Genomic DNA, 10,788 nt, shown 5'->3' with positions numbered 1-10,788 from the left:
TACAGTGGACAGACCCTCTGGATAGGAGCGTCAGAACGGCGTGCGCTTTTCATTTGGAATTGCGTTAAAAAAAAAGTGCTAAAGCAGATATTTGCAAGGTTTAAATTCCTCCGAAGTTTATATCGTTTAGACTTTTTTCTACCTGGAAAGAAAGGAGGGGATTATGCTCTGATTGAGAAACTCACTTTCCTGGCATTTCCTGCGCGCCCGTCGGCTCTCCAGCTCTCCATTTGGCACCGTAACGGTCCAAAGTCCTTCAGTCATTTGATGGGACGCGTGAAGTACACTGAGGCACACAGATTTTTTTCCTCCAGAAATTAAGGGATTATAAAGAGCCGATGGTGAGTTTAATTTTTCAGTTTTATTTAGCAATTTACTTTTAACCACAGACTCGCTGCAGATATTTTGCGTGAATAAATAAATCACCTGTAAAAATATGTATATCTGTTTGGCTTATTTCTATAAAAAATTAGTCCTATATTTATTTTAAACTGGACATTTTAATTCAATCACTTTATTTTAATTTCATTGTTTTATTTTTTTTCTTTTAATGCTGTCTTCCATTTAAATTGTGTACATGTGTGTAGTAAGTCAGACCAAATCAGTTATTGAGTGTCTCTGCTCTTTTTACCATCCTTTTTAGATCCAGCTATAGCCAGAAGAGGAACGTTTGAAAAGCACGCCCAAGTCAACAAAATCGCTTTTGGTTTCCTGAAAAACATCTTTTTAATGTGAACAGATAAAAGTGGGAGGTCATAGGATGATTGTGTCAGCCAGAGATCTTTGATGAACTTTTTTTTACTTTCAGCCATGGCATTAAGTGAGATGCACACATGAAGTGAAATCCTCTGCTTTGGAGGGAGGACTTAAAAGAAGATTTTTCATTGAAAAAAACACAAAACAAAAAACACAAACTGTAGATTATTCTTCATCCAACAAAACAAACAAACCTCTACTCCCTCTTCAGTGAGATGAATTTGGCACCAGCTCTCATTTCAGCATACTTCTAATTAAGCTCCGGTTTCACAATCACCATCTCACTGCCAACTACGGTTTCTGCTTGATGCTGAAAATTGAACAGAACTCCAGGACTCCAGGAGAAGTCAGAAAAAGGCAAAGCAGACTTAATCATTTAAATTATGTTTTTTGTACCATGTCACCACAAATCTGAAACATCAAGATTCCTGTGCTTACTTCTCTAAAAACTGCGGTGTGTGAAGTTTGTATTATTTCAGTCATATAGTCATAATATTTTGAACCCTGGACATTTCAGTTTTCTCTTGGATTTTCTCCCGTGGTTGTTTCCTTCGTGGCTCTCTGCCATTTTGTGCTCTCATTCATAGTCGCTCCAGTGATACGCTCTTTCCCCCCCCAGTCCTCCTCATCTCTTTTGCAAATCATACTGGTTCTCTGAGAGGCTTCATCCTGGCCGGCACTATTCCAGCCAAGGGGGAAGAGGACTTCCTGACGCTGGCCGCTTCACGGCTCAGCCGCAGGAAACGCGTCATTGGAGCCGCTGTAGGTGTAGCAATGGTTCTAATACTCTTGGTTGCCATTCCCTTGCTGGTCCACACAACCAAAGGAGGGAATGCTGGAAATGCAGGGAGCCATTATGAAATGCTTGGAAGCTGCAGGATGGTATGTGATCCCTACACCACGTCTCAGCCAGGCCAGGAGCTGACAGCTGTGTCTCCACCCCCCCAGGATTACTCTGGAAAGAAGATAAAGTCTGGGCTTCGAGGGCCTCCAGGGATCCCTGGGCCTCCAGGAGAACGTGGACCCCCTGGAGAGCCAGGCAAACCAGGGCCACAGGGTCCCCCAGGTCCAGGCCCTGGTGGCTATTCTCCCTCACTCTACACTCCCAAAATTGCCTTTTACGCAGGGCTACGAAAGCAGCATGAAGGCAATGAAATACTGAAGTTTGATGATGTGGTGACCAATGTAGGTAACTACTATGAGCCGAGCACTGGCAAATTCACCTGCCCGCTGCCTGGCATCTATTTCTTCACCTACCATGTTCTAATGAGAGGTGGTGACGGGACGAGCATGTGGGCAGACCTGAAGAAGAACGGACTGGTGAGTGCAAGTGTGTGTGCGTGTGTGTGTGTGGATGCGCATGCATGAAGACTCTGAAATAGAGAATGTATAAGTATGTATTTGTATGCATGCACACACATGACCATGCAGCAGATTTATTTATTTTTTATTTACTGCTGACCATCCTGTCTTACCATTGACTCATATTCACCCCTTTAACATTGAGCTCTTCAGATTCAGAGCACATTCCACTTAGCAGGTGGCAACATGACAGCCAAAGAATGAAACGGCAATCTTTCTCCTCATTAAGGCGAATTCATGCTATACAGTCTAAAACTGTGGCTACAGGTATTTGCATTCCCACATGTACTGTGGCTAAATGACAAGTGGCAGAATGCAGCCGCTGCCGCCGAAAGGAACAGTCTAATTAGTAAGTATCATACACAGAGCTTGATTATCGCCTAAACAGAAGTGCAAAAGAGCACAAGAGAAATGTCTGTCAGAATGTGGACCAGCCAGTTTACACCTCAGCTAAATAAATAATGAATGTAAAATTGACAGTCCACTCATCCCCTCCTTCATTCCCCAGACACTAATTAAAGACAGAGGGGCTGACGGGGGGAGGGGAGAGGAGAGGTGGGATAAATCACAGGGATTTTATCAGAGAACTCCAAATTCAGGAAACATTCTTCAAGATTCTTTTTACGCATTCATTCATTCATCAAGGACTCTAAATGCAAATACACTCTGCTCTGAACTTACTCTCTAGACATGTAGTGTATCAAGGACTGTCGGTCAACATAGCTCAGTGCTGGTTCATGTGTACAGTTTACTTTATCATTGCAGCCCTACTAAAGTAGGATGATTTAAACTTGGTTTTGAAGATGCAAAATTAATTGTTTAAAATAATTCATCACCCAGTGTTTGATATTTGATGCACTGTTATATATGCATGAGACCACAAAGGTGAATATGTTTTTAAGGCTGTCTGCCTAATGCTCCATATTGTCATTCAAGTCATTTTAGACTGCTAAATAATTTATACATCTTAGATGAGATCCCCTGAACACCCGCTATACTTTCCTCTCCTAACCCCTTCCTAGCTTGTTCATTGATTCTCCATTAATTATCTTTTCACTCAACTCAATTATTTAACCTCACCCAGGTCCATTTGACACCCGTGAGCTGGCCTCTTTAAACAGTTCTGTTAAATAGAGCACTCACCTAACAGGGAGCTACCCAAACAGAGCTGCCTGTAGATGGAAATGGAGTGTAAATGAAATTCTGCAGAATGCCTGATCATGTTTGGAGTTATTGAAGCCCTGAGGCAGGCGGGTATTGTGCCTGAGGCCAGTCAGTGGCTAGGGTTTACTAAAAGGGCACTGTGTTTGACAGGTTGCATTCCTGGCTATAGAATCAAACAGCCTGTTTTACCATTGCCGTAGGTGCTGAAGCTTTATTGGATATTTTTTCTCTGCCTGCTGCTTTTTTTTCCTTTTTTTTCTGTTTTTTAGTTGATCGAATTGCTATTGCCACAAATTTGCCTTTCAACTTGTGTTGTTGCCTATCTAAGGTCATTTATAACCTTATATGTTGTGTTACGGCAGCCAGGCCAGGGGAATAATCTCAGAAAGATTCAGCAAGAATGAATGAAACATGAGAGACCGGACATGGCAGGGACATGCTGAGACGTCCACTTAAAGACTCTGAAAAGGGAGAGCAAAACAAGACAAGTGAGTTGATGGCAAGATCAGGGGTGGAGCAGAGGAAGATAGATGACTTAATGGAGGTATGGAGACAGTGGGCTGGTAGACGATGCATCTGGGAGGCTGGTGGTGAAGGCCAGGATGAGATCAGGCATGATGACCAATGGACTCCCACTCAACACGTCTCGACTTGACAAGTGATCAAGGTCGACTAGAAAAAGAGAGAGCGAGCGAGAGAGAGAAAAACAGGTCTTGCGAGCTCTGTTTATGCACTAGTTGAGCAAATGTAATGCTTGTTAGAGACACTTTAAGATGAGTGCATTAATTAATTCAGAATGCCGATAAATGCCTTCTGGAAATATATGAGTTGTATAGCTTCATTTTTATCTCAACTGATAATGTTTAAAGCTGGCGTGCTGCACGGAGTCTCCGAGTGTGTCACATGACATGATCTCAGGAGGATGTGCTGACTGGGGCGAGGCTTCCATGGGATTCCTATAGATCCAATACCTATTACCTTCAATAAATCCCCTCCCTGTAAAGCCTACCTGCACACACCTCAATCTAACTTTCACAAATCATTGCAGCATGACACCGTTTCAGAGCCAAGGGATTTGTGATTGAAGGAGGGAGGTCACACTTCAGCTGCTTCCATGTTTGTAATCGACTTACACTTTAATTCTAACGTATGACATGAAAGTTTGATCAACACTTTTCTTGCCCAGCTGATTAACTGCCCTTTATATTATTTGCACGGCCGCAAAACACAAGAAATAAAAATGGGTAAATATGCTAGATATCTATTATATCATTAAGATACTTAACGATTCAATATATCCAGCCTTGCTCTGCAGAAATCATTTTAAAAGCCCTTCTCATTGTTGACAGTGCTCTTATAAATGTGTTGAATCCCTCCATCATCAAATCACTGCCTAGATTATAAGAGTTACATTCTAGTTAATATTCCAGATTGGTAACAAATGCTATTAGTACAGACCCTGCTAATGTTGGCATGCTTTATGCTGTGAAGGATGATAATACACCATGCATAGCTTCTCCACTGTATGTCTCTCCTTTCCCCTCATTAACTGATATGCAAGCTGTTCACCTACTCATTTACAATTCTATAACACTCCACTCTGTACATATCTATATATTAAACTTTCTTGGTGCAATATGCAATGTAGACAAACAGACACCGCTTTGACTCTCATTTTATCTCTCCCTTGTATTTTCACCTTACACAGGCTCTTTTAATAGCTCAGTTAAAGGTCAAGTTATTTCACACGGTAATGTTAAAATGTCATCACTTGCTGTAATGACCGGTACCTGAATTAACTCCCACAGAAGGAGGCGAAGAGGGAAAGACATTGATACACAGTAAGATTTGCTGTCTGAATTTTGATTTTTAAAAAAAAATCTGCTTAGATGCTCCTGATTAAACACAATAATTAAAAGAAGTCACAGTGCGCACAGGTGCCATAGACCACTGACTACAATACAGAATGGCAGGTAATAGCAAGCTAAGGCACGGTTCAGTGCTTAAGTCGCTTGTCGCCATGTAATCCCTGGGCTCCCAGAGGAGAGGGAAAACCTATTCAATAAATATTCTATTTCCACAACATCGTGCCCCCCACCCCAACACCCCTGCCATGTGCAGGAGTCCCTTAGGTAAGTTTAACAGCTACTTTTCTATTGTCTCCGCTCTAAGAGGTCAGTATATCACAGTGAATGAATCCTGTCAGTTTTATTACCAGTGGAGCAAAGCACCACAGATAAAAACAAGACTTCATATACCCCCACATCTCCCTGGTCTCACAAAATAGCCTCGCTTGATCAGTCTGTTACTCTAGGCCCCCCTTCCTCAACTCTCTGGCCCTTGTTTTTCTCCACTCTCCCTTCATTTTGTCTATCCTTGTCTGTCTTTTGTGCTGCGGCTCCACTTGTATAGAAAATGACACTGCAGCTGCTCCTTACAACCCCCCCCCCGCCTTCTTTCTCGCCCGTGGCCCTCAGCTCCCAGGCGTGTTTACTGGAGGCCCTATAATGAAAGGGCTAGGCGGAGACAGAGACAGCCACAGGCAAGCCCCGGGGGCCCCTGCCTCACGGCTCACAACCCTTCCAACTCCAGGATCAGCACTGTATGCTGCCTGCTTCACAAGGATCAGTTTGTGTCCTCCAGCCGTATCCATCTCTTCTGCCGGCTTCCTGCCCTAATCCCACCACGTCTCCCTCATGCCTCTCTGTCTGGTATCTGCATCACTGGATGGGTTGTATTAGTCCTTCAAGCACAGAAACACAAGCTGAAGTATCTATTCACATAATGTCATATACTATTTAAATTGTATATGCTGACTGATCAATGCTATTCTTATGTATAGATTTAAAAAAAAAAATTATTAAAGTCGTTAGAATATGATATGGCCTGAGGGATGAACAGAGCTCCCTGAATCGCTTTCCATTACACTGTTTGGCCAAAATAATGAGCTGGATGACATATCCCTGGTATCAATAGGAAGTCACAACAACAGCATCACTGTCAGAAGCAGCCAGTGATGCAAATGTTTTATTGGCTGTCACTACACGTGTCAAGCAGAACAATATAACCTTTACGGATGACAGTGTATTGGTTTTGTTGTTTGAGAGATGGTCTTCTGAGGGTCTAAGAAAGGGTAAATTACAACTAATGTTTAATTAAACTAATTGGTCAGGTTAGCAAAAGGGTCTCCAAAATTAGAAAAAAAAAGTACGGTTCAAATTTTAACAAAAATTGCATTTGTTATTTGCTAAATGCCTAATATACATTTTATAAATTCTGTAAATGTTTTTCTTTTTAGGCATTTAAATGTGAATCAACTGGTGATGATGAAAAATACATGTGAGAAAAGTTGCTTTTGTTGATATTGCTTTAAATATAGAGAAAATAGCATTAACAAGGACAGATAATGATTTAAAGAATGTAAGATACACTCAGCTTTACATGAAGCATGCAGTAAGTTGGTTATTAGGTCTTTTTGAGATAATCTTTTACAGATTTAGGAAAATGTAAACATTATAGGAGCAGGCTACCTGCTTAAATGAAAGGAATTAAATGAAAAGAAACAGAAAGTGTTGATCTAATGTATGATAAAATGTATATGAAAAAAAATCTATTTTTATTTCTCTTCCTATCTGCTGTTTTCAAAAAGCAGCAGCCCTTTGTGGCTTTAGTCAAATCGTTGACTACCAACAAATATGTGCATCCATTCAATCATTCATTAGCTCATTCATGACTTTCATGAAAAACACAATTTTTATGTGTTTTTTTAAATAACACATTAAAATTAGAAATATAATTTGATCTAAATCAGTGAGAATAAGCTTTTCAGATAAAAGTGTTTTTAGGTCATAAAAATCCCCCATAAACTACATACTATATCTGTAGCATTCCCTGGTGGACTGGAGAATATACATTATATTCCATCAGGGAATCTAATGTAATGAAACAAGACTATTGGAGTAGCCTAACAATAGCTGTGGTTAGTTTTACTGAGTGTCTTTTATGCTGCGAGCCCCCAGAGACTGACTTCTCTGCTCCTTAATCAATCTGGTTTAGAATGGACAGGGCCATGCTTAACAACTGGTCACCAACATGCAGTATCATCTCATTTAGGACCACCTACAGATATTATTCACGCAATACAATCCAACTCCAGGCTGGACAGATGGTTAACAGCATGTTCAGTTAAGGGAAAAACAGATTGGTGCAGTGGGAAACAAGCATATTTTTTTCAGTTACAGTAATTCGAGCCGTGTTGCTCTGCGATTGACTGTTTTCAAATTGATGCATGCTCATTGGGGAGAAAGAGGCACCGGTGATGGGAATGACATGATCGTAGTTGAGTTGCAGATCATATTCTGTGGCTGTCATGGATATGTGCGTGGCTTGTCTGGCTGCTGACATAGATTGAGTGCTCCCACCGTAGATGGACACTGAGCCAGACATAAGGCCACTGATGGCTGACATGTGTCTGATGATTGGAGCTGCTACATCAGAATTATTGATACATCCTACTTAGAGGGGTTTCTTTCTTTTTTATTTTTATTTTTTTAAGGAGTGCTGATGTTCTATGTATTTTTGAAAACACTGGAACTGCTTCAATATTGTTTAAATTCAACTCTGGAATGCCTGAAGATTATTTCATATTGCAAGGCATATACTTACTATCTATCCCCCTTACATGTATATGCAAGTTTAAATAACACACTTAATACAAATCCTATTTCTTGTACAACAGTAACTCAATCTAGGCATGTGTATTTGTCCACACACAGCAAATCCAATTAAACGTGTTAACAAACAAGTAAAGATCCACTGCTGCCTGCTCAATAATACCAAACTCACGCACAGCATGCAAATGTGAAACTGTCTAGCTTAAGCATAGCCACTCAATATCATGCATATTGAGCTGGTCCGGCATCATAAGCAACAGGTCAATAGACGATGTGGATAGCGATGCTGTTTCTCGGCTAAACCACTTTCCCCATAGACAAAACGTTGTCTCCAGTGAGTCCGCTTGTCTCCAGCACCATGCAGCTCTCCATCACCCAGCATTTTGCCCTCAAGTCCCACGAGCAGCTGATCAATAAAAGACATAGTAGCTGTGTTCACCTCTGAGGTTACAGGTCAGTGTTCCATCCATGTGTGTAAGCAGCATCACTGATGGAGGTTATGTCACAGCCATAACTCTGAGGTATAGGCTGTAATAATGAGTTACAACCCATCCTAAAATAAATAAATATTTTTAAAAAATACAGTTTTAAAAATAAGCATAATGTGATGAATGTGGAGACAGATGCATGACACTTTTTGCTATATGGAGCTCTCGCTGACTATGAGGCGGTGTCACTGGCAGCTGTTTGTGCAGTTTTGTCCGTGTTCTAATTGTCAATGTGTATGTCCTCTGTCGGTGACAGGTAAGAGCAAGCGCCATTGCTCAGGATGCTGATCAGAATTACGACTATGCCTCCAACAGTGTGATCCTGCATTTGGACGTAGGTGATGAGGTGTGTGTGCAGCTGGACGGAGGGAAGGTCCACGGAGGAAACACAAATAAGTACAGCACCTTCTCCGGCTTCCTCATCTACCCAGACTGAATTTAATCCCTGCAGAGTGCAAAAAATAAAAAAATAAAACAAAACGCCACTACCAACATACATATAGACACACTGACACTTACACAGACATATACGTATGCAAATTGATGCACAAACACAGAAATGCAGTGCACACACAAAAATATGCACATAGATGAATACAAGCAAGCACACACACACACACTCACATGTATCTGCATAAAGACATTTTGAAACTGCAGCCTACAACAAAGTAATAAATGAAAATCAGAGATAAATGGAATAAAGTCAATCTTTGCCAATAGTCAGTTATTGGTGCCCTTTGAATACAAATATGAATTTCAGAATATGTACAATATAGGTTCAAATTCAAATTCTACATTGTGGCTCTGAAATATCTAAAGGATTCTAATGTATTATATATTAAATGACATTGTGCAAACTAGAATAAATGAAACACCATAAGTCTGGCTGTCGTACTGCAATGATGGTGTTAAGGATGCCATTAATTAACAAAGCTGAGACAAATGTGTTCCAATCTTTACCTGCACAGCATTTATTTACACATTTCTGCTCCGCTTTCCAACAATCTGTTTGAATGGCCTGCATACATTTTGCAACTCATCATTGTAAAATACTTTCCTCTAAGCTTCAAAGTGAATTACACCAATTGAAATGAATTAAATCCCCGTTGTGATTCAGCAAGCATTGGGACGATACTGATTAAAGCGAGGCCATTTGAATAAACAGATGCTTGATTCCTCTCTCCTCTTTTGATTATGACACCGAATGTCACTTGGCAAGACAAAACAAAGCATCTGAACATTGCAAGGAAACATATCACAATGCATTTCATCGATGGCACTTTTGTGTACTGAAATTTTAATTGCCAAGTGCATTATATTGTGCGTGTTTGAGAGCACGTGCGTGTATGTGAGTAAGTGGGCATGTTAATATGTGTGAGTGGATATATAAATCATGTAAGATACTGGGGAGGTGAAACATTGACAAGTCCAGTGTTTTATTTTCATTAAATGTTGTACATTTCACACCTTACTAGAATTACACTGCCATGTCTGAGATACCTTGTCAAAGAATCACCATATGTAAAAGAGTCGTTTTGGGATGAGCTATGAAGTATATTGAAACGTTTGAGTTGACAGTTGCTATTAAAATATCTATACCTACACTTTCTGTGTTCTTGCATGTTGTTTTGGCATGGTGAAGGTCAGTGCTAAATATAGGCACCTACACTCATAAACATGCACACGACCTTTTTATTTTTATTTGAATTGACCAGCTGGACTGACTTGAATTGAGTAGATGACATGACTCCGTGGACCTATAGTCAAAATCGAAACAGCAGCCTGCTTCAGTGTGGATTTCCAATATATGTTAAGACACTAAGACACAAACAAATATTTGACAATATTGACCTCAGCTTATAAAAGACTCCACTACATGCAGGTAATGTATACATTTAAATGTAGAATCAGCTGTGCAAACAATCCAAACTGGTCTTGACAATTATCTATTATGCTTTTGACACAAAGCTCCCCATTAACGAAAAAATACAACTGTTTTCTTTGCAAATATTGGCTGAAATCTGAATTTACTTCTTAAGGCTCAGTGATTTTATGGACGTCATACTCGGCTCTTTCGTTCTCTCCTTCCCTTCCTCCCTCCAAATCCCACTCTCTCACACAGACACTCTGTTACTCACCTAACCCAAATCTTAACCAACTTAAACTAAGTGTAAAACTTAATAATTTACATTTTGGACACTAGATTTTTGTCCCTATAAGGAAGATAATAATGTTATTATGCAAATAACATTTGAGCAAAAAAAGCAATGCCAGTCCCACACACTTATCCCCTTTGGTCTCTTTATGTGAGACTATCATGACATATCAGGACACATTAATTATAA

The 10,788-nt window shown here is 40.3% G+C and overlaps 1 protein-coding gene across 1 annotated transcript; it reads left to right on the top strand.

The window, feature by feature from the left end:
• Positions 1-1,257: 1,257 nt before the first annotated feature.
• c1ql4a (complement component 1, q subcomponent-like 4) lies at positions 1,258-10,047 on the top strand. The gene is made up of 2 exons (XM_031746948.1): positions 1,258-2,076; positions 8,700-10,047. The coding sequence occupies exons 1-2, from the start codon at positions 1,531-1,533 to the stop codon at positions 8,877-8,879; spliced, it is 726 nt and encodes a 241-aa protein (XP_031602808.1). The 5' UTR covers positions 1,258-1,530; the 3' UTR covers positions 8,880-10,047.
• Positions 10,048-10,788: the final 741 nt, after the last annotated feature.

Source organism: Oreochromis aureus, linkage group 20, assembly GCF_013358895.1.
Source record: "Oreochromis aureus strain Israel breed Guangdong linkage group 20, ZZ_aureus, whole genome shotgun sequence".
Classification (NCBI taxonomy): Eukaryota; Metazoa; Chordata; class Actinopteri; order Cichliformes; family Cichlidae; genus Oreochromis; species Oreochromis aureus.
This window is presented reverse-complemented; position numbering and strand designations above follow the sequence as displayed.